Genomic DNA, 24,611 nt, shown 5'->3' with positions numbered 1-24,611 from the left:
GATTCCATTCTAAAACCAGAAGTTACTGTCTTGAACTTACTTCTGCACCCTGCTAAATCAAAATCATACCACAGACTGCTGTGGTATGCAAGTTTAATAGGATTCCAGACACCACAGGCAGGGAGAACAGGTAGACAGCTATTTTGTAAGATTTAAGATACGTTCTGTCAGCAACATGATTTGCATCCTAACATAAGTGCTGAAATTAAACATGTCATTTCCAGAATTGATTCTTGTTCATCTTTCTAAGGGAATAAAATTCTTCAAAGTACTTTGGATTAAATCACATGTCACAACAATGGTGATGTATCAATACAGTTCTGAATAAGAGGGAACCAATATTTAAAATGTAAAATACATCAAAAGAAGTATATTTTTTTTAAATAAAAGAGGGGTTACCTCCAACAATCTATTACTGAAATATGGAAGACATTGGACATTTTATTGCATATTAGAAATTCAGAATACAGATTTACATGAACAGAATGGGTTCTTTGTGTGTTCTGAACAGAGTGTAAACTGTTTTATACATTACTGCAGAACAAAATTGGTACCCTTCTATATAAATAATTAATTTTCTACCTGAATTGCATTCTGCTATTCTTGTACCTGAGGTGTCCAACAATATAACTGCCTTTGCACTATGTGGCTGCCACCAGCATAAGACTGGAAAGAAAAATCAAAATTGACAGAAATAGGACAAGTATGTACTTAGAACTCAAGAATTTCTTTCTTTTCTCTTCACCTCAAGGTATATAAACAGTGTCATCTGGCTCTTTTTTACTAAAAACAATGATCTATTTAAGTAGGAGTTTGTGAAGACATAATACAAGTCAAAATTCACAAGGCAAATTAAGCCATCCAGATCCAAAGCAATTTTTTTTAATGTATATTAACTTCATCCTGTGAGTCTAAAAGTTTTAAAACCAAACTGGGATAAGGAGCATCTTGTTCATATTAATTCAACTGGATTAAGACTGAACATCTGAACAAAATGTTCTGCTGCTGAAGCACGAAATACAGTTCAATTGCTGAACCCCAGGAAGCAACAGACGTCTTCATTAATCAGTGAGATATAACAGGACACCTCCTATATCAGAAAGCTGATTGCAGTAATAATGAACATTTCCACGTGGAAACATACAGCTGGACAAATGCTGTCTTCTACCTTTTCATCTCACCCCCATACTGCTGTGGCACCATTTGTATCTGTGTTTACAAAATGGGGTGAGAAAGAGGGTCTAGCAATAGTGAGGAGGGAAGGGACAGGTTGCTGTTTCTGTTTGATTTCATCGATCATCATAAAAGGGTCTATAGAAATTGCAGGAAGTACACAGTCATAGATTCCAAGATCAGAAGAGACCATTACAATTATTTAGTTTGACATCTTGCTCAGCGCAGGCCATCAGACTTCTTTGAAATGATTCCTGCTTCAGTGGTATCATCTCCTAGAAAAGCATCTAAAAATCTTGATTTTTAAATTTCCAGAGATGTTGTTGCAAAGCTTAATTCACCACTTTAAAAAAAGAAACAAAGTAAACCCAAATTTTTTCAATAGGAAGGTTGTTTCTCCATTTATTAAAAGTTGTTTAAAAGATTTAATTTATATATTTTTAAAGGTTAATAACTAGGCTCCAGTAATGAACTTCAGAACATGATACAAACCACTGTGTAACCTGTACTATGTCATCATTGAAACAGGAATGTAGAAAAGACATTTAAAGGACGGTATTTAGAGCATTTTAAACCAGATCTTTTCTAAGATCTATTCAAAGGACAGACAGTATCAGCCTCTCTAGCTCCTGGCTAAGGCACTAGAAATGGTTACACAGACAGTATAAGGGACCCCATAAACCTCTGGAAAAGATGAGACTGCACTGCACAGTGGGAAGGGGATGCTCCAAGGACCCTCCAGTTTAGCTCTATCTTGAAGTCTCCTCTACTCCCAGCATTGGGAGAGCAGCTCCTTCACACCTGCATGCAGGGGTGGCAGGTAGGCAGGAGGAAGTGGGGCAACACAGCATGACCACAGCTCGTGGCCACAAATGCAGCAGAGAGTGCCTCCTTCCAGGACATGTAACACTTCCGAGTCTTGCAGTCAATGAAGAGGTGGAAGAGGAAGCTTCCAAGAGCCACTCCAAGTTCAATACGCTTCACTACAGCCTCAGCAATGCCACATCTCTGGACAGCAAGTACCGGTCACAGTGCAGTCTTTGTGACCATGATATACATTCAGTGAAAAGACCACACAGTCCCTCTTAGCAGCAGCTCATCTCTGACTGTGCCACTACCCAATTCAGTCTCTCCATGATGTGCTGGTACTGACGCACACCCGGACACAGCAGCTTGCAGATACCTCACAGCTGGGAGAGGTGCCAAGGATGGAGCAGTCCCATGGGACCAACTGTGGAGATTTAAGTGTCAAGAACTGAGTGGTCCCATGGGACCAAGGAGGTGGATTTTAACATTATGAACTCTTTCCTAACCGGCCTGCTTCTAATGGATAGCACATTTGCTGTCAAAGTGCTTTGAACTGATTCTACATAAAATTAATCTAATTAAAACTGTGTAAAACCCTCTAACTATTTCTAGCTTTCTATGAATTTTAGTCCTTTACAAGAAATGAGGCCATCAGTCCACCCTCCACTGGCTGCATGACTGCATTTCACTGAGCTGTCATGCTCAGAGCAGTGGGTTGAAGCTGCCCAGTTCCCTAAGGTGACACTGGACCAGAAGGACCTCATGTGATGCAGATAATGGGGCCAAAAGTGAAGGAGTGTGGCATAGGCATTGAAGTCCAAACCCTGCAGAATGAGGCCACTGCAGGGGTATCTGTAGAGTGTCTGTCCCTGTTGCTCGCTGACACCATGCAAGCAGTAGGTGTTGGGCACTCACTAGTTCACCCTGCCTGAGCTGCAGGCACCGGCACAGATTTTGGGGCCCAACAAAGAGGCACTCTTAGAAAGGCAGCAAGGTGGAAAAATTTTCAGAGGGCTTTTCTGGACACTGGTAGCTTCTGTTCTATTTTGGGATCCTCTCCCGACATACACTCTTCTGAGACTCAGCATTGCGGAACACCAGTACGCTTTTCTAATTTTTCCAGAAAATATTCTCAGTAACAACGTTATCTATTTATCTCTAAATTTGCTACCTACCAACATAACTCCTCCCATACAAACAGCTAAGCAAAGTGCCTCTTCTCTCCACACAGAAGAGAATCAGCAGGGAGTCCTCCTGTGAACCCTCTCATCTCTACCCAGAAAGGGTCAGCTTTCCCATATTCTTTGACTTGTCTCCTCTTCCAAACCTTTACTGTGCAGACTCTGAATGCTCAGTTAAGCAAGGACAGCCAGGACAGCCCTCCCACCATCTGCTCCCTCATGCTTTGCCTGAAGAACAACAGGATAGAGCAAAACCCCACTCCCCGACTCCACCAGGGCATCACTCCCCCATCATGTGAAGCAGGAGCAGCGGGTGGTGTGGTGTCCACATGCAGTTGCTATGAAGCCTCTCTCCTCCTCAGCAAGGTTTAATTAGCAGAACAACCTTAATAAGCAGAGACAACACCATCATGCCCTGCCATCACAAAACACCCCAAGCCCTGCAAACCTGCCTGCAAAGGCAGCCACGAGGCCGGCAACATCACTCACTTCTGTGGTGTACAGGAGGTGATTAGCTCTTCTACCCCAGTGGTGTAAACAACAGTGTGGTGTAGCTAATTCCCTGGCCCAGGAGCCTGAGCCATGCTCCGAGTTGCTGTGGAGCTGGTCACTGTCTGTGAAGTGTAGTTGGGACAAACACACACCACCTCTTCAGGCCCTCTCCTGCTACTGTCCTGGTTGGAAAAGCAGTACCAGCCTGTAATGCCCAAAGAGTACCTTGCTGGATGGTCATCCCCTCTTTGGGCCCAAATGGTCCCCAGGTCTCTACAATGTGCAGTTCTTTGCCAGCCTGAGAACCAGAAGGTTATTTCCCACAACAGTCCAGAAACCAGGCAGCAATATCAAAATGTCTGGTGGAGTTCACTATGGCCCAACTGCCACAGGCCCAAACACTCCAAACTGGGCCATCACAAATATCTTCTCGTCAGTTTTAAAGCAGCTCACACTCACATGGCAGCCCTGTGCCTCAGGTGCTTCCCCAGGGCAGGGGAGTGGGTCTGGAGAGGGATTATCACCCTGAAGCTCAGGAGCTGACACATAGGTGCCACAGTGCTGCAGCTGCAGGTTCCCCGGATCCGGCCCAGGGAGCTTGCTCCTCCCTTCCTGGACCAGCAGGGCCGTGGCTGTGCCACGCTCCGCACTGGAGGCACTCCACACACTCAAGCATGGCAAGGAAGGGATGGCTGATATGAAGGTTTTCCCAGATGCTAGTGCCTTGCAAGAGTTCCCAGTAGGCTCACTGGGAAGCAGACTTTGCTGTAACAAAAGTATCAAGAAAATATTTCTATTTTTATGAAAGCATGACAAAGCCATTTCCAGGGCTATGTTCCCTATTTTATGTGGAAAAGCCACTTTAAAAAACCAGGATATAACATTTAACTATCCTGTAGACTGACAGGTTCCACTCCTTGCATTTTGAGATATTAGAAAGAGACCACCTCTCTCACCCTGCTTTAAAATTTTCTTCTCTTTGATTCTTTTTCAGTATCCTCTCTCACTTTTTTTGCCATCCAGTTTACTTCATCCAAAACACACCAGGAAGGATCCTCCTTATTACCTTTAAACCTGTGTCTGTCCTTCCTTCTTTAGAATGGATGGTTCCACCTGCAAACCTTCACCTTGACTGGGACTTGCTGCCCTACAACTGCTTTACAGGGCTCACATCTCTTCCTGCCCATTATCCTAGCTGGCAACTAGCTCCAGGCGAACGGGCTTGCAAGGGGAAGAGATATGAAGGGAAAGAGCAGACAAGCCCAGCAGTGAGGGGACACATGGCTTTGCTACGTTACTGAAGGACTTTATAAGAGGACAAGCTCCCAAGGTGACAGTGTTTTGCCCTGCTTTCAGTTTCAAGCCCACTCGGCAGGAGGAAGGGGCTTTTCCTTGTAAACCATCGTCATACTTGGGCTGGCTTCCAGTCCTGCTCGAGCCCCTTTCCTTTGTTCATCTGCAGCACTCAAATAGCTGCAGAACAATGGCTGAGCAGTGGTGTGTACACACAGCTCTTCCTGCCCAGCCGGCCCCAGCCCCGGTGTGCACGTACTCGGTGTCGAGCAACCACGATTGTACAAGCTCATTTTATGGTGTGACGACAAGAGCTTCCACTGGCTTGGGGACGTTTTAAAAAGAAGTGCACAGGCACCTTCTCATGCTTACTCCATGAGAGTGGCCTGAGGAAAACAAGAAAGTCCTCAGTGCATATAGGAACACCCATCAAAAGCGGGTGTGTTGCACCCACCATGCTGCACGTGGCTGAATCTGCAACAAAAACTAGAGTGTGCATGTGGCAGAAGAAGCTGAGTTCAGTTTTTTAAAACTGAAGAAAAGGAAGAACTTTCCCCCCTATTTTTTCCTAGGACTGAGCTTCCCTAAGCCTATCAGAAAGGCCCTTCTGATACAGACCACATAATTAAATCAAATTTTCCCACATGCAGCCACTTCTAATTATCCCAGTATTCCCAAAGGCCTTTCTCTAGTAGAAGGTGAATGGACGTGCCACTGCTTCGTGTGGACATCCAGTGCATGGAAATGGTCACTAGGATGGGAGCAGGAAAGGATCACAGGAAGATGGTGTTAAGGGTTAGATTTGTGGTTAGTTACCTGCCAGGACCAAAAGAAAGAGAAAGCAAAGCCATGGCATGATGCTGAAACTTACCCCCCTTCTGAAGTATGAAAAGTGGACAAACCCTGAAGGTCATGGTGGTAACCAGGACCTGTTTGCCTCCCTTGGCTCCCATGGCTGCTTTCAGTGCTGCTCGAGTTGGTTTTCACCAGAGGTTTCTTCCTGTAGGCCCCAGCTCTGGATTCTGCCTCAAACCCGTTCAGTGTTGACCTCTGAGCAGATCTGTTCCCCGTGACTTCATGCCGGTATCCATCATACCTGTTCTCATATGAAACAGGGGGATTTTTTGACAATTTGTATCCATGAGAAATCAGGAGGTCCTCCACACTGAACATGTTGTGCTGGTTTCACTCACAGCTGTGCCATCAGAAAGCTCTTTCCAGCTGGACCCATCACTAGAAAACAAAACCAAAAATAAGCAGAAGACTGCTTTAAACAAGGAAAGATATCTTTGATCAGCTGCTAGGCTACTGAAGCTAAAAATCTCATCCCCTGGACTCGGTTTTCCACCCTCTTAATAAAATAGATGAAGCAAAGTGCATGCAGATGCTGATGAATCATGTGATGGCTTTCCCTAGACAATACACCTCCTTGCACTCAGCCAAGCAGCAGATGCTGTGCTGCCACTGCTGCTGCTGACTCAGTCCCTTTCACTCAAGAATTCACTGGTGATTGCAGCTTTCAGATTTCACTAATGTGATCTCAAAAAAAATCTTTGCACTGGAGGTAAACCCACAACTTGAGCAGACATCTCCTTAGAAAACTATTTTTCTCCAGTCATGGAGAGGTGTGGTCTATATTGTGTTTTAAGTTGCTGAAGGAGGAGGGAGCGAATTACAGGACAATATGCCTCTCCCTACAGGTCTGCCTATTGCAATTAAAAAAAAAGTTCATGTGAACAAGGACAAAATATACATAAGAACAAAACTGAATTATGCAACCACATGAGAAACCCAGGTAATATCGTGCAACACCCCAGCTAAACAGTCTTTTTTACAGCTTGCTTTCTATTCTCCCTGCCTTGGCCCATTGGAAATTTGCAGTCCTCAGCTAGAATAACACAAAACCTAAGATTATAAATATGCTATTTTTACAGCACATTTCCACTGAGTAACACGACTGGAAACAACCTGCAATGGCCACCTCTATTGTGTCTCAATGATTTCCAAGATACAGGATGGTCAAGATTTTTCTTGCCCAGTGACAGCCCTCAATTCTGCACTGACTAGAGCAAAGATCCACTAAACTGAACTAGTTGGCCAGAAACAATCTCTATTGTCTATACCACTCTCACAGCTTATTATGGCAATTACAGAACACCCAGTCTTCCAGAGTTTTAAAACGAGTGGAAGGTAACGTTCTGTACGGTAGGTTATGCAAAACAATGGACCCATTCTGATACATTCCTCCCTGTTTGAACTGTGTCACCAGAAAAAAGAAATCTAAAAAAGGTGAATAAAGAGGTAAAATGCACAGAAATAAATTCTTTATGTAAAATGTAAAATATAAAACACAAGATGATTTTCCTTGCATGAGGAGTTCATTTAACATGCCTAGTGAGTATTGTATGTCCTTAGCAGTAGCAAGTCCACCTGAGAATCATGAGTCCAGCACTGGCAGCTGCTCAAAAGGAGATTGTCCCTGCAAAGATCATGACCTGCAAGTATATTTTATACGCTGGTCTCTAATGCGCTCCTTGGGCATGTAAAAAGGGCGGAGTCTGTTCACTGCTGTTGACAATTATTTCCTTGAAATGGAGCAACTACTGAGATAGATGCTGTGTGTTTATTAGTACCAAATCTCCCAGGTTACATATACACAGAAGTGGATGGGTTGGCTTACTATATAAACCAGTTTCTGTACTGCAGCCCCCTATATACTATGGTCACTTTTTGCCTATCCAGCACCTCACCCATTTTCTGTTCTGCCTTGTCTCCTGCATGCTCTGCAGGCTACAGAGCTGGTCTGGCCAGCTGCTCTGGGGCAGCCTGGTGTGCAGCTCCTGGGCATGCAGGGACCCTCCAGCCACATCTGCCCTGCGCTGCCCACTGTGGGCTCTCCTTGGGCGAGTGCCGTGGCCACTGTGTGGAAAAACAGGCACAATTTTTATGCAGAGCCACAACTTAACTGGTAGCCTGGAATGCTGCAGAAGTGGCTTTTCAGCCTGAGAGCCTGCTGAGCACTTAAACCGGTTTGTCTCTAGAGCTTAATGAATCTCTTCCCTTTTCACACATGTAACACTACACACCCTTTAAAAACAGAGAAATAAAGCTCTGTACTGAAGATATTTTAGGAGTAGCCCTTGCTAGAACAGGAATCCAAATTCCCAGTAAGAGCTCTGAGTAGGCGAGCCAGCAGTAAGTACAAGCAGACAGAAAGCAGGGAGGAGTGGGACCCTTCCCTCATGGAAGGAAGGGAAAGCTTTGTGGGTTATTTTTGAATGCTGACCTAAAAAGCTGATTTTCCATCCACCCCCTGCCCGGACTGTGCAAGGAGCCAGGTACAAGCAGAGCAAAGGGAACAGCTGGCTGCTAGAGCTGTTCAGCTTCTAAGGAGAGAAAGATCCAATGTGACTACCATAAACAGCAGAAAGCCCATCGAAGCGCTCACAGGTGCAAAGAAGAAATGTGCTTTTCCTGCTATTATCAGGCAGTCTTGGAGCAGAGCTTAACCCCCTCTCTGCTGCCGCTGCAGCCATGGTGGCATCAGAGAGACAAAGATGAGTGGGTGAGAAACCTCCAGCCTGTGGGGTTTACTCTGATCCTCCTTCTGGCACCAGCAGTGAGAAGCAACGAGTGGAAATGCACCATGAGGAACTGGTGTGACTGTCTCCTCCTGCTCCACAAACTTATCACATGTGGAAGGGAAAACCCCACAGTGCTATGGGTGGTGGGGAGACCCATCTGGAAGCAGGATGCTATCACTGTGCCCATCACAACAACCAAGAGGGTGAAGCCCACACTGCTCTGCCTGCCATGGTGCCCTCAGCACCAACCTCCAGACGAGCTCTACCCAGACTCACCATATGTAAAAATGCTCCATGCTCATGGCACAAGCTCCAAAGAACCAGTAGCAGTGGTGGCAGGTGGCTGCTAGCTGGGACACTGGCAGGACATGTGCCTTGAAGGGCTGTGCAGAAGTTGTGGGGAGGTGGCATCCCCTGCATAGGACCTGGCCAGGGGCAGGGAAGCTGGAGGTCACGCCTGATCAAAGCTTGCAGGACATCAACCGTGTCAGCACCAGCATCTGCAAGGATGCTGGCCAGCTTTCCAAATCTGGCTTCAGCACTGGGACACTCACCCCACCCTCCCTTAGATAAATAAATCTAAAAAATAAAATCAGAGGAATTGGATTGGCAGGAGTAACAAAACCATTGCTGCAGCAGCCTCATGTAAATAATCTGTCAGACTGGGCCACAGAGTAAAGGCTGTGCAGAGCTTCTAATTTGAGGGAAGATCAACAAGGCTGGAAAACAGTTTGTTTTTCCAGCGCTCATTTGTTTTGTTTGCCAATGACATCAGTGCCTTCTGATAGGGTTTGCTTCCTGAGGATGCCTGCTATCTTGCCAGCGTTTCCGACTTGTCCCCGGCAGCCAGTACAACTCTGCATTACATTAGAAACAGGGGCCAAGCTTTTCTCTGGAAACTTCCCAGCAGCACTCTCAGATGCAAAGAAACAAGCGTGAATGGCGGAAATCAGCATCAGCCCCTGTGCAGGCAGACACAATGGGGAGCTGCAGCCTCAGCGAGCGGGACACAATGGGACCACCAGATGGAAACATCATCAGAGCACCTTGTCTCGGGGTGCTCCGTCCAAGAGTGAGGATCTCATCGCTGGCACCGAGAAAAGCCCAAAGCACTCTTGAAAAACACCCTGAAGAAATCTGGTGCTAGAGTTTCCTCTGAGCTGCTTTTGGAGCTCATTCTCAGTGGGGAAAACACACGGATTTCTACTGATGATCTGCATTAGTCTGTAGTTCTTTTCAGTGGCAGGGGTTCCCAAGTCTTATTATTTTGGGAGGGTACCACTGCCATCTGTATGATGACCAGTGCTAGCAATGATGAATGCTAACACCTGCAGCAGTAGCAGGAGCAGTTCTTACTTCCATGCTCTGAAATGGCTTGTATGCTGTTGAACCCTCCCTTCATGGTGTTCCAAACAGCCCATTGGCAGGCTCCTTTCTTTAGCCCAAGTTCCAGAGAGCAGACTGGCACAGCAGCCACATATTGGTCTGGGAGACCAGAAGTGACAGAGAATTTGGCCCTGGCTGCCCTCTGTAACATCTCTTCAGCCCTCTGCTACTTGATTTTTTTTAATAGAAAACATAGAAGGAACATGATTCATATTGCAGAATTATGCCTACAGCATCAAGAATTGCCAAAATCAAGGCACCCCACATGGACACACAATTTGCTGCAGTCTGTAATTACATGACTTGAGGCTACTGATTCTGCAGGACTCCTGTCCCGGTTGATGTGCAGACTAGGTGATGCTAGTCTTACCAGGTTTTATCTACAGCAGTTATCCAAACACTGTTCTGAAGACAGAGTTACTAACAGGCATCTAAATTACAAAGCATATTATCTAGATGGGTCACATATTAAACCAGCTTATCTTCACTCACGTCTGGGTGACATTATTCCCATTTCATATCAGACATGTGCCAGACAGAAGTATTTATACAGACAGACTAAAGTGAAAACAATTCCCTCCATTCTGGGCACCCTCTCTGAAGTGCCTACAACCTGATTTTAAAAGAAAGACTTAGCTTTAAAAGTGAACTAGGTACATTCAAAGCAACTGCTGCAAGAACCTAGTAGCTCTGCACATCAACCCAAGTGTGGCAAATCAGCTGTCCACACAACGAAAACATGGGATAAGCAAAAAAACTGGTTGCAGTAATTTGTCTACTGTGCCTTCTTCCATTCCTCTGCCCATCTAATACAACAACACTTTTGTCCAGGCAGCCCAATATCCCCCCCCACCTCTGTTAACTTACCACCATGCACCCTAGTGCTTTCATTTCCCCCTTCCCATTGCCCATCTGTCCTTCTTGCTACCCCTCCAGCAATCCTTCCTGTCTTCTGGTTCCACCAGTTCAGCCACATTTCCCACACAGCCCACCACTGTGCTAGCCAGCCCATCCCACCCTCCTGCACCCCTTACAGCTTCTCCTGGCCAGTCCTCTGTTTGCTTCCATCACCCCACATTCTTCCTTCCCCTCCTGATGAACACCTTCTGTCCTGTCTACATTTCCAGTAGAATTACCTCTGTGCCAGCTCTCTGCTCCCAGATTTGAGATCCCATCTCACCTGTTCTTGCAAGAAGCAAGAGCCATCTTTGCAGGGACGATCCCCCTCCAGCAGCACATGCTCTGTTGGCACATCCCTTGCACCAGTTTAAGGCATGAGCACCATCCCTGCACAGGGCTGGGTCAAGAGGGGGCTGCTTAGCACCAGAGGCTGGGGGGGTGCTGATGTATGAGAGGGAAAAGTCTTTGGAAAATGGAGTAGCCGGAAACAGAGATGAGTCTGCCGAGGACATGCGCAGATGTCTCCGAGCCTTGTCACCACAGATGCTACTCCTGAACATGATGGCACAGCAGCTCTCAATCAAAAAGCTGGAGGATTTATCTTCTTTCCCCTTTTTAATGTGGGCAAAACAACATTCCTTCTCTCCTCCCCCCTAGTTTTTCTTGGAAATGGTTGCATTGGTTTAGCTGACAATATTAAAATAAACTTATCCTGAGAGAGACACATAACCTGAAAGTCTCAGATCAAGTGATAAAAGCCTGACAGACTACAGCAATGGAAAACAGGTTCTTGTAGCTGAAGTTTTAATACTAGATGGTGATACTTGCTCCATCTAAATATAACCCTGAGCTACATCCCAGGAGAATATCTAAGGCTTTGGCCATTTTAATTGCTCCTGTTTTCTCACTCTGGTTTTGCATGTATGCAGATAAGACAGTTTATCAAAAACACATTAAACGAGGCTTTTACCTTGCTAATTTCATCTTTTTGGGACAATAAAGTCAGATAGGACCATAAATGGCAGGCTGATGTGCTGCTGTGCCATGCCCCTGCCCTCTGCTGCAGAAACAACCACCACCACATCCACTGACTTGCAGACACACGCTCCATCAGGAAAGATAAAATTCATGTGCTTGAAGAGCCTTCAACAATGATGTTCACTATGATTAAATGTTAGATATTTAACACAAAGATTCTCTAGAACAGAGGAGAAAGAGATTAGAGAATATTAATGCAAGTTGGATGTACTCGATTCAGCGGGGCTTAATTAAGCATAGGCTAGGAGTAAGGAAGGAGTAGGGAATTAGCCAGGGCTGTCTCCAAGCCATCAGTGAAAAAAAACCCTTCTAGAAATTCTCAAAGGATGGGTGAAGGGCAAACATATTATCTAACTTCAAACAAAAGGGGGAAGGAGACAGATCTGGGGTATCATAGACCAAACAGCCTTGCTTTGATACCAAATCAGACAAATTATTATTCAATCCACTTGTAAATGCTTATAACACGTGTTGATTTATCCTGGAGCAGGAGGGAGCAGGTGTGCAATCCAGGAAATTTCCCTCTCCCTGCTTCCCACCTTGCACTGCAACTGCAACCCCCCACACACATGATAAAGTCATGAGAAAACAGAAAATACAGACTTGTCAAGAACAAATTAAGTCTAATCTATTTAATTTTCTTCTTTGACAGAGCTGGGAGCAGAGTAACTACGGAAGAAAAAACAGTAGAAGTCACACATTGGAATGAGGAAAGCTTTTGATGGGTGCATGTGATAGTCTTATATGCAAACCAGGTGAATACAATTGAGGTATAATTTACTCTGGGCAGGTATACAAATGCTTCAAATCTGTACTCAAGGAATAGTTAGTAAATTCAATGTCAACCTGAAAAGACACATAAGGGCTGTGCCTGGGGTCTTGCTCTATTTGGTATTTCCATTAATGACTTGTAAATTAGAAGGAAGATTACAATTACAAATATGTAGGGAGTGCTGTGAGCATTTTCAGGGATTGCAATTAGAATAAAATCTTCATAAATTAGAGACCCAGTCTGAAATGAATGACTGAGATTCAATAGAGGCAGGTGTAAAAAACCATGCTGAAGAACAAGGATGCAATGCAAAAGTACGAAACGGAGCGGTACAGCTGGGGCTCTGGGGCTAGAGCTACAAAGACAGAAGACATCATTTGACCTAATGATCTTACAGATCTTTTCCAACCTTAACAATCTCACAATTTTATGGTAAGAGCAGTGCAGGGCTTGGTACACACAGCTGAATATGCTTGAAGACATATCAAGAGGAGCATCACATGTCAGGCTCTTTACTCCTCTCAGCCCTATATCCAGTTTGGGCCCTACCTCAAGCAAGATGCTGCTCACTGCCACTTACTCACAGGAATGATAAAAAGCTTAGCCAAATGTGACCCTTAGAGAAGAGAGTACAAGAAGTGGGCTTGTTTAGTTGAAAGAAGAGGGAAGAGGAATGAGGGTGAGAGAATGAGAGATGATAAGTTTTAAATATGTCAGGCTGCTAAAAGGCAGTGATAATCTTGTCCTTCTCACTGCAGATGTGGAAAATCAAAGGGACTGGCTTAGCAGGCAGCAAGGGAGATTTAGGTTAGATATTAGGAGGAACTGTCTAGCCATAAAGATAGTTATCCACTGTTTATGCTGGGAGTCTGTGAATCTCCATCAATACAGGTTTTCAAGAACAGCCTCAACAAAGATCTATCAGAAATGGTGCAGATGAAGCAGATCCTAACCTCAGAACCAAGGGAGTGGGATGGAAACTAAACTTTTTGATATTCCTCCTTTCTCTCCCCCCAAAAAGTTACTGTTTTGTTGGCATGCCCCGCACATTACCATGAAAATCAGAACTCTTATGTACAAGTTTCCCAGTCTTATAAAGAGCCACATCACCTGAATTACAATGTGGCTTCCCCCCACACACACACACTAAAACTGTCCTTGCATCCCCTTTCCCAACATCCTCTGCATTGCAGGGAAGAGTGAGGGGCGTGCCAAGGGGAAGCAGGCCTGGCACAGGGGTAGGAACAGAAACTTTCCTCTCCTCCAGGGATGGGAGGGATAGGAAGCCTGAGACACAAGCAACACACCACTGCTCAGGAAGGTTTCTGAGCAGAGAAGAAGCAGCAGATGAGCTGAGTGGAGGCACCAGAACAGGGTCCTGACCAAAGGACTCATATCAGATCACAGGTATGCACCAAGCAAAGCTTCAAGAAAGTTCCCATTACAGTCAAAGTACACTGTACTAAAGGCTTCAAAGCAGCTACTGCTAAATGCATAATCATTTCTACATGGGAGGAAGATGTGCCAAAGTCACTTCTGGAAGATAAGCCAACTTTATGCTGGCTCTGCATGTCTTCCCAGGCCAGTCTCTCCCATTCATCTCAAAGAATATAAAAAGAAATCTGTGAATTTTTGAGTTTAACCCTCATTACCTGTGGGCAGGAGAGTTCACATTTTTTCTCTAACACAAAGATTCACAGACAGTGAAAATTACGGGCTCACATCCTCTTTGCATTCTTTGAGCAAAAAGAAATCACCGAGGAACCATGCCAGAGAATAAATTAATGATATGATGTGTCTCCAATAAAATTAGGAAGCAGGGAGGATGAGAGGAGCAAGTCTTAAGAGTTTCTTTAACTCTCAGAAGGTAGTTATTCCTGTCTTGTATCTCACCCATGTACATACATCTGCAAACCCACCACCACAGCATGAGAGAGAGTGCAGAGCATCTCCAGGGGGAGACCTTAGCAAGTGCTCTCCAGGTGCTGCCAGCCCCATTTGTTAGGAGATTGCACAGTTTGCTTTCTCAGATTTGCAAAGAAAAAATGGTAGAGAGCTAGATTATTTTTTTTAAATTAATGTGGGTGTTTGAGTATTTGGTTCACACAATGCTGAAAAACATGTCTGACTGTGCATGGATGGGAGTTGGTATCCGAAATAAGTTTGATTTTTAAATATTTTACAGACCAATCCATCCCCAACTGAACACTGATTTGCTGGGGCTCATAAGCATCCAAAGGCATAACAGGGAGAGAGGATACATCCAAGAATGCACAGATACCACTGTTTGTATTAGCTGGTTTTCAAAATGTCAACAGCTTGCTTCCACTGATGACAGAACAGCACATTACTCCACTGAAATTGGTCCAGATTTTTTTCAGAGAAGGAGCAATTGTAAAAGAGTACTCACTGCTACTCTGTGCTCCAGATATAACCAGTCCTTACACCAATTGGCAGCATATGGTGTATTTCCTCAAATGACAGCTTTTGTTTGTCACAACAGGAGAAGAAAATAGTACATTTATTAAACAAAGCGTAACTAGTCAACTCTTTCCATCCCTGAAAGGAACTGCAGAAGTGGATATTTTTTAAGACTCAGATGAACATTTCCATGCTGTTTACAGTTATGTATGGAGAAATCCGGTCTGGTCGGACAAAGCACAGTGAATTACATTTGTCACTCATATCTTAAAATTAGGATATTATGGTCTAATCATCCCACCTAAAACACCTATGGGCAGAGTGCTAATAAGCTACTCCCACGCTAGGACTACACGGATAAGTATTATTGTTTGTATTTTTTTAATAGAAAAGCTCTCCATCTGTACAAGCCAAAAAGAAAAGGGGAAAAAAAAGGATCTCAATAATAACTGTATTAAATCTTTCAAAGCACAATTTTTTAATAAGGGATCTATCACACAGCTGAACTTCCTTGAGGTGACAGTGACATGACTTATAGAGCCTGGGCTCCGTGATCAAAAGGATTACACGCATTAGCATCCTACTAATCACAGCAGGACAGGCCGGCCCGTCAGGCCAGGACTCATGGAGGAGTGATCCGTAAACAAACACTTTCTCCCGCTCACAAATGTGGCTGGGAGCAGAGGCGTTCCAAGGTTGCTGTGGTCTTCTCCTCTTTCAAAGAGATAAGGATTGTGTCTGCTGGAGTAAATAAATTCTCAGCATAGTCTTACACATCTATTTGTTTACTCATTTTCGGACACTACCATCCTCTCCTGTGTGTTATCCCTTCTATATTACCCTTGTACGTATAATCAAATGCCCTCTCTTCTGGTTTGACCCTCTGCTTCTTCCTGTATTAAGACGCCTTTGATCTTTCTTTCTTGGATCTGTGTGTCCTGACTAGTAGTCTCTGCAGGATTTCTCCCCAACCCCTTGCTCTACCAGAAAATAAATGCCAAAATAGCATTTTTATGCATTAACATGAAAAAAAAATAAGACAGATATCTGAGAAGCCTACACACAAGCGGCGCTGTGCTGCTGAGGCACTGTGTGTGCTGGGCAGGGCTGCCCCACCAATAAGGTAAGCCCAGGCTGGTGAAAGGTGACCCAGCTGCTGAGCACAGATAAGTTCCCTGAACCAACAAGGTGAGCAGCCATCATCACAATCGGGGAAGACAGACCACCCTGAAATTTCAGAAACGGGCTATTCATTCTTCCCCCTTCATCACGTTCTTGGTGACTTGTAGGGTGCCCTCAGCACTTCCAAAAAGCAGAACCCAGCCTTTAACTTTTGTCTTTTTCTCGACTAGCTGAGATTTCAGAACGCCTTCCCTTGCCCCACCATTTGAGATGGTCTAAGTTATGGCTGACAAGTTCTATTAATATCCTAACTGTAATACTCTTAGGCAAAGAGGCTGCTGCTGCTTTTTGTTCCCTGCAGGCACTGCCAATACCAGAACTGAGGGTTATTTCTAGGCAGATGCGAAAAGATGCCATCAGTTCACACAGAGACCTTAACAATCTCATCACGTCTGCTGAAAGGCTGACCAACTCCTTCCTTCATAGCTGGAACCGGTGAGTAAGTTTCCCCAGCAAGACCAAATCCACTGGCTCTTGAAACAAAGCACAATAGCAAGGTTGTAGAAAGTGAGATAACCCTTTCCACTCAAGAAGTAGAAAACAACATCTGTTGAAAAACAAATAAACTGATGTAATGGCTTCAGCAAGAGACCCAGAGGATTTTAAAGATGCAGCCCGTGGCTTGGTCAACACATTGTGAACAGCAAATTACAAGAGAACAATTGTTTCATACCAAGCTCTCCCACCCCTGAACTCCCTCAAGGTTAATTAAGATGGCCTCTGGCCAAATTAATTAGAAGGGAAGATTTGGGCAGGACTTTGCTATGCACTCGTAACTAGTTCCAAGGTGACCAAGAAGTTCAGAAATGCCTCAACTTCCAAACAGAATTTGCTTGGCAAAAAACAAGCTCACATGTGCCATGTCATTTCTCTGACAATCAGGAGAAACACTTAAAAGTAATGTTTCCCTAACTAACGGCTAAGGCAGAAGAACTTTCTGCATCCTTCCCACTGAACAATATGCCCTTGTTTATTTTCTGTGTGCATTTTAGGTCATAAGAGGCCAGTGAAATTATCCATCTAAAGAACAATATAGCACTGTAATATGCCACTCGATACACACAGGCTGGCAGACCCTGAAAGATCAATCTTTTCCAAGAGCTAGCAAATGTATGCTGCAGCATGAAGAAATACTGAGCATTATCATAGGAAGAGGATGCAGAAGGGCCTAGCCTTCAAAATGAGAGACTAAATAGGTATTTTAGTTGATATTCTAATACGCTCCAACGGCACAGCTTAGGAGACTCCTGCCTTGAGTGGCACAACCATGCCTAGCTTCTCTACCCCACAGCAGCAGTTTGCTTCAACTTCCTCCAGACTCCTGCTGCCTTCAGCATCCTTGGAAAAAGGAATAGCTAGCAGGACCACACTTTTTTTCCTCCAAGTGGTACCAGAGTGAGTGGTAGAACTGCAAGAGGATAGTAGGGTACAGCAGATCTAGCCTCTGTGATTACAAACCAAGTGCTGGCACAAATTAAGGCTCTTGCAGTGGCTGCATCTCTGAACTGCAGAGCCCTTCTCTGTCATTAATCTGATATTCCTTAGTTTGAAGCTAAAAGGTAGCTATTTTCCACGTGTCTGTTACCCACAAACAGCAACAGCATTTCTCGGCAGAATCGGAACTTCTGAAGAAACAATGAGAAACTGCTTCAGCTCACGCAAAGAAGTACATTTGAATACTTTTCAGCAGGACACAATTCTCATTGTCACTAGCCAATATTTAATGGCTTGACTGTGTGGATCAGACTGACTACTTAGAACAGATACATCGTATGTTCACTTAAAGACATAGGCTGAAGTAACTTAACATGTAAGGTCCATGCCATTAAAAAGCCATTATTCTCAATTCTAGACCAAATAAAAAAGAAAGGGAAAGAAACAAAACAAACACCACCATCCTTAATAGATGCAAGAGTCCTTTGGCACAGATCCAGTGGCAGACTAAGGCCATAATTTGCAATTCTGAGGCAATTATGAAATGACATAACAGCGCAGATCTCCTTCTGACAGAACAGCTGGGTTTTTGTCTCCTTTGCAAAAGAACATGCTTTAAAACAACCACCAAAAAGGGAAAACCCCCGAAGATCCCTTTGACTGCTGTGTAAATACCGGAGTACGGATAAACACCAGGAGGGGAGGCACTTGTTTCAGACCCTGATCCCACATCCTGGCGGGTCGGTGGGAGCCGGCCCCAAGCCGCAGCCGGTGCCCCGGTCCCGGGCGCAGGGGACCACAGCGGTAAATGGAAGGGAGCGGCTCCAGCGAGCGGCACCGACTAACTTCCCTGGAACCTCTGCTCAGGGCGAGCTCCCGGGGGGATGTCGGCAGAGAGACGGGGGTCGCGGGGAAAAGAGAAGAACGAGCAGGTGCAAAGCGATGGGAACCCGAGGGATGTGCCCCCCGCTGCCGCGCATCGCCGCCCGCCCCGGGACACCTCCGAGCGCCGCCGTCCTCCCCCTCCCCGCCTCCTCCAGCCACCCACCGCCCCCTCCCCGACCTGCTCGGACTCACCTCTCCGGGCGGCCGCCCTCAGACCCTGGGGTGGCGGCGGGGACCGCCGCGCTGAGCGGCCACGGCAGCCGGGAGGCGCCGAGCCCGCGGCGGGGCGGGACCGGGCGGGACCGGGCGGGACGGGCTGGACGCACCGCCCGCCCCCCGCGCCCCCGCCCGCCCGGGCGGCTCCGCGGGCAGAGCCACGGAGGGGGCTGTGCGGGGCGGGTTGTCTTCTCCTGAAAGTTGGACGGGCACCTCCTGCCCCTTCTCTGTCCGCAGCTGAGCTCAGCCCACGGCTCATCTGAGATGAGCGGCATCAGCTTTCTCAGCACAAGGAAAATCTGCAGAAGGGATCCATCAAGGATGGAGAGGGACAAGAAGAGACCCCTCCAAAACTTGGTGTTCCTGCCGGCACCCAGAGGTGCGCCCAAAGGGCTTGTCCTCAACATGGTTTTCAAGCATTTTTGAAGCATTGCTTCTTGCTTGCTTCCCCACCTCTCCCCTCCCCATAATTTATTCAGCCTCTAGAAACAGGTGAATAATATGCAGATCTGTTTTGGTTTAATGACATTCTCAAAAAGAGTGTGTTTGTGAATCATTTACTTCAGTAATTGCTTGGGCCTATCAGCTGCTCACCATGTCTTAATTGACTTTTACCCCAGGCTATCAAAGCGCTTTACGCATGTTCATAAATTGAGTCCTATTCAATATGTGTTCTAGTTAATAGTGAGAAAACAAGGGCAGTAAAGTTACACGATGAGTCCAAGGTCATAGGAGAAGTCTGTGGGAGAGCCTAGAACTGCATACAGGTTTCCTGGTGCCCTGGTTTTGCAGGGCTCTGGGAGTAATTGTCATTGACCTGCTTTTCTACGGACATCTCCTTTTGTCTTCCAGCAGTGAGGATCTGAGCCTGCAGCTGCTGACACATGATGTTGCCACCAAGGACAATGTCACCAGCAGCAGGAGGACCTTCAGCAAGACCCCTTACACCCTGTCCCTGAAGGGTACATGTGGAGTTCTTTGTGGCTTTGCTGGCTGGAAAACACCCACATTTTCCCATGGTAAAGCCTAGTAGCTGACACAGTCAATCAGCAGAAAGTTTAGGTCACAGATCAGCTACATGTGGGCGTGACGATAGCAAGGGTTTCCATCAAGGAAGCCATGCTGACACAAGTTACGGTTTATTATTTAAATATCTTGGCTCCAACAGGCAAATTGGGATTTCTGAGTTTTTTGAATACCTGTCTCCACTGTGTTGTATGAAAAAATTTCCAGGATGATTTTCTCATCTGCATGGCTGCAGCTCTGTGTTGTTTGCTCTCCTTGGTTGTAGGAGACAGTCCTGTTTACATCCCTTCTTCCTGAGCCAAAATCTTTTGCTCCCAGTTTGCATACTCATGATGCATCACACAGAGCAGGTCCTTGCTCCTGGAGCTCATGGCTCTCTGTTGGGAAAGCTGCTATGCTGGCTTTAGGGGATGAAAAGAGGTGGGGGGGACAGGCTGGACCTACCACTTTAGTGAAAGAAATTGGGTCATTTACTGATAATGTCAAGGTGAAGGGAAGAGACATCTTTAAATCTTCAGGAGGTCACAGCCTGTGGAGAACATGATAAAAGCACAGAGGACAACACACCTTGGGTCTGCCTCTCTGCACCTGGGGCTAATTTTTGTTACATCTCTTCTGAGAACACTTTGTGGCCTGCAAAGGGAGATGCAGCCCTTGGAAGGAGGCACTTCTGCAGATTAGTCTGGAGTCCTGCAGTCAGTGAAGATTTCCCCCGAGCGAAGTCAAAGGGCCTTAAGCTGAAAAACAGAGCAAAAGCTCCTAAAAGAAGAAAACAATGCCCATGCTTCTAGCTCTCCTGTTACAGAGGAAAACCTGAAAATCTGAGCTGAACATAGCTCCACAGCTGGGCACCAGAAAGCAAACATGATTTTTGAGGCAATATGAGAGATGTCTTGGGCTGGATCACAATTAACGACCAATGATGGCTGCCAGCCCCAATTCATGTCCAAGCGGGATTGCCCAGAGGGCTGGTGTAACACATGGAGCTGTTAGTCTGTGTTTTGGGAAGTCTGAGGGCTGTGCTCCTCAGTGTCAGCAGAGCTTTCAGGGACTCCCTTTGCTTCTGCTGCATCTTGCCCTCTGCCTGTTAGAGAGCAAACTCTTTGGGCAGATGTTGCTTCACTCTGCCTTTGCTCAGCGCTTGGGTCAGTGGGGTTGTGGACTCAGGTTGTACTGCAATGCAGACTGTGACTGCCAGAAGGGTAAAGATGCAGGAAAGCAGAGCAGGCAGGAATGCAATTCTGCTTTTTGAGTCAATGTGCACAACTGATGGAGCATTGCTCCCCTGCAAAGCCTACAGTCCTGAGGCCACCTAGAAATATCTCTCTCCTGGCTCTTTCCAGAGAAGGGGACCACAGTCAGACATTCTTGAGTTTAGAGTTTCAGCCTCAAAAAGGCTGAAAGAACTAAATGTGGCTGCATGAGAAGCATACAAATGGAGTTTGTGTAAGAGAAAAGAGCACTAAAGGCACTGTCCTGCCATGTAGGACCCTTGACATGGGTGAAAATCAGTGTGATGGAGCAGAGTGTCATCATGGGGTAACAGAAGAGAAGTGCAAAGAAACCGCAGATCAAAAGCCAACAATGTCTTTGTGCAGCTAAGGTGGGTATCTGGACAGGAGCACAGCGGGGCTGCATGAACCCAGCAAGCAGTAGAGGCTTCCCCTGTGTCACAGTGGTCAGGTCCAGATCAGCATCCTGTGGGACATGGTAGAGCAGGTCCACATGCCCAGGCAAGCAGGGAACGCCAGGACTCAGCTCCTTGGGACATGAAGACCAGCGCCTGCAAGTGGCCATTAGGGACAGAAATCATGGAAAACAGAAACACACAAACACGAGCAAGACAGGTTGGAGGGGGGGGAAATACAGATGAATTAATGCACAGGGAAGGGAAAAGGAAAAACACAGAGACATGCTGCATGCCAGCCAGCTCTTCAGCAACAGCATTGCAACGTGTCATCACTGTGACAAGTGAATGGGAAGTCCTGCTCTGCTCAGTGCAAGTTATTGCTGCTTTATGTCTTTATAATTCTCTTTGGCCTCAAAACCTCCCTGATTGGGAGTCCTCTGTTTATGTTTTATGTCCCATTATTAGTGTTGCTGCTCAGGGCCAGAGCTTTCCTGCCATTTCTACCAAACTTTTTGCATGCTTGGAGTCTCATTTCTAGAGGTGATCATTCATCAGTGCTTTTTACAATGAAATCAAGCAGATTTCTTCATAATTTGGTGTGGTTTAAAGTGACTAGGTGCATTAATTATTCCCCAAAAGACTGTAACAGGTTTTGTCTTAGATCCAGTTGCTGGGAAAATATTTAGGAACATATGCTGAAATCACCACATACCTGAAGTTTACCATAACTAACTAGCCACAGATGTGCTATTAAACCCCTGCTTATTTTTTCCCCTTGTCCATCCTATATGGCATGTTACAACCATGATATATTAAACTTACTTAGAACAGATGTTAGTCATAAACAAAACAGCTATTACCTTTTTGCAAGAAAACATTCACATTGCCCATTCTGACAGTAATCACCTGTTTATATAATTGGCACCTCTTTTTAGCTTGGAACAGAGAAGCTTCAGATATTTTATTGCTGCATCAAGGGAAACACTAAGCATTGCCATGGAGAGGGGATGTTTTCATTTGCCAGTTCTTTGGTGCTTCTTTCACTGTATTTTGACTTGGTATTTGAGGATTCTTTTCTCAAACTGCTTTATTGCTTCCTAAGCATCCCAAAGAAGCAGATGGGGTGGGTGTGTATTGAATAGAGGGAAATAGTTTACGATGTCGAGCGGTGACCATTCTGCAAAGATGATTTAATTCACAGCAGTCAGTGTCTGTGCGAGGTGTTGGGCCACATGCTGCTGGGGAGGAGAAGGAGTGCACTGATGGAGAATATTTTCCTTTAAATATGAGGACTCAGCTATTGTGTCTGTTAGATACACCTTAGAGTCCTAAAGTATGACATATGAAAGTGTGATGGAGGGAGGGAAAAATGGGGAGAAAAAGCTAAAAAATAAAAGAATAGTTAGCACAGAGGAAGCATACACCCATACCGTGTGAGTTCCTGTGCATTGTGAAGACTGCTGAAAAGACTAAGAGGTGTGGCACACAAATTACCTTGCAGATTAAGCTGGTTTACATTTGGGAAAATTAGGTAGTGCTTCCAAAACTTTTGAAGTGCTAAATATTGTTAAAATAATCCTTACAGCTCTTTCATTCAAGGACTTGGCTCAGGGTACTCAGCAAATAACTAATGAGTTTCTCATCATAACACCCAAGAGAGATGGGAAGTTATCACAGTAATTACCCCTGTCACCCAGCTGAGAAACAGAACAGTTAAGCCTTGTTTTTCAGGAGAGTTTCCTGAACAAAATATTTGTACAGTCGTTCAGCTGAAAAGTTCTTGAGAAGGGTTAGAAGCTCCAGCTGGCCTCCCAGCAAGGTGTCGAGGGGAAGTGAGAGAGTCATCCCCAAAGGTAGGGGGATGCTACGCAGCAGCAAAGCATATTGATGTTGGATCTATCCTATTTTTCTTAGTTTAAAATTTGAATGCTTACTATAGAGAAGGCTAATCCCTACCTTTGCTTAATGAAGTAATATAGGTTTGATGCATTACGTACAAGGATACACAAATGGTACAATGCAGATGTTACAGTAGCTCCATCCATTTCCACAAAGCTGCCTATGGAGGCTGGGCTGTGACTGCCACATCGTTGCTCCTGCGAGTGATGTGACCTTCACTCGCTAAGGAGCGAAGTCTCACAGACACTGGGAAGTGAGGTCATGGCTAAGAGGTGTGCAGCTGGGAAAGCACAGGCAAGGTTTTAGCTTGATTTCTCTAAGAAATTAGCAAAAGCTGTGGATGCCATTAGCATCACTGCATGGACTAGTGCTGGTGGAAAACAGACTTCAAATAAGCTAAAAGAAAATCAGTGTTTGATCAGGTCTCATATGTTACCACAAGGTGTTGATAATCTTTGGGGAAATGCCCACTTCACCATTACTTGTGAGTGCTCAGCAGCTCCAGGCCAACACTCAGCAGCCCATTGGGTCATGTTTGATGTCTAGTGTAGGTCTAGTCAAGACCCAAGCAGTGGGATCCATCCTGTCCTCCCATCACTTGTCTAGCTACAGCTCAGCACCATCCCGCTGTGACTCCAGATTTACTGTGTCAGGTTCAGATGTTGACCTGTTTGAGTTACAGTGAAGACCGAGAGAAAACTCAGGTTACCCATAGGCATTAGCTAAAATTTTTTTGGGTTTTTTTTTCATGAAACTAATTTCAAATTTACTTTGGGGGGAAAAAAAAGCAAGTTCATTTTCTAAACAGCTGTAAACATAGTAATATAATTTAACTTGCAAATGCATAATGGGTGCTGAGCAGGTCTTTATCTGGGAGAATAGAGTCTGAAATAGCAGAGAACCTGAGGGAGGAGAAGCACAAGTGGCAGGGTGATAAGTGTGTGAAGTAATGTAGAAACTGTAGAGGTCATTTGGGAATGTCCTCTGCCTTTCCTGAACATATATATTCATAAACAATTAGCTGGAAGATGGCAAATACAGTACAGATAAAAGGATCCTTACTTATTTACACTGATACATCTGGGCTGTGAAAATCACTGCTGCAAGATGTAACTGAAGCCCTGAGGTTTATTAGGAACAAACAAAAATATATACTGATGGCAGAAGAGCGTGTTACCTCCTTCCCTCAGCCAAAGTCACTGCCCTATAGAGTGCTGAGGGACCTGTGTGCAGCCAGACAAAGGCATGCAACAGGAGGGGCAGTTGGATCTGTGGCTCTAGCCTGTGGACCA

The 24,611-nt window shown here is 45.4% G+C and overlaps 1 protein-coding gene across 8 annotated transcripts in view; it reads right to left on the bottom strand.

Annotated features, from left to right (window-relative positions):
- Window positions 1-24,611, bottom strand: part of JCAD (junctional cadherin 5 associated) — a 60,584-nt gene that overhangs the window by 10,349 nt on the left and 25,624 nt on the right. For 2 of the 8 annotated variants that reach the window (XM_032688810.1, XM_032688834.1), the window contains exons 1-2: window positions 18,741-18,821; window positions 5,818-6,179 (exon numbers count right to left, since the gene is read on the bottom strand). In XM_032688810.1, the coding sequence (XP_032544701.1) occupies window positions 5,818-6,119 (302 nt within the window). In that variant the 5' untranslated portion in view covers window positions 6,120-6,179; window positions 18,741-18,821. Of the gene's footprint in view, window positions 1-4,112; window positions 5,768-5,817; window positions 6,180-18,740; window positions 18,832-24,611 lie in introns of those variants that run through there. The other 6 variants (XM_032688818.1, XR_004357251.1, XM_032688827.1 and 3 more) reach the window with 6 other exon arrangements.

Source organism: Chiroxiphia lanceolata, chromosome 1, assembly GCF_009829145.1.
Source record: "Chiroxiphia lanceolata isolate bChiLan1 chromosome 1, bChiLan1.pri, whole genome shotgun sequence".
In the NCBI taxonomy this organism is placed as follows: domain Eukaryota; kingdom Metazoa; phylum Chordata; class Aves; order Passeriformes; family Pipridae; genus Chiroxiphia; species Chiroxiphia lanceolata.
This window is presented reverse-complemented; position numbering and strand designations above follow the sequence as displayed.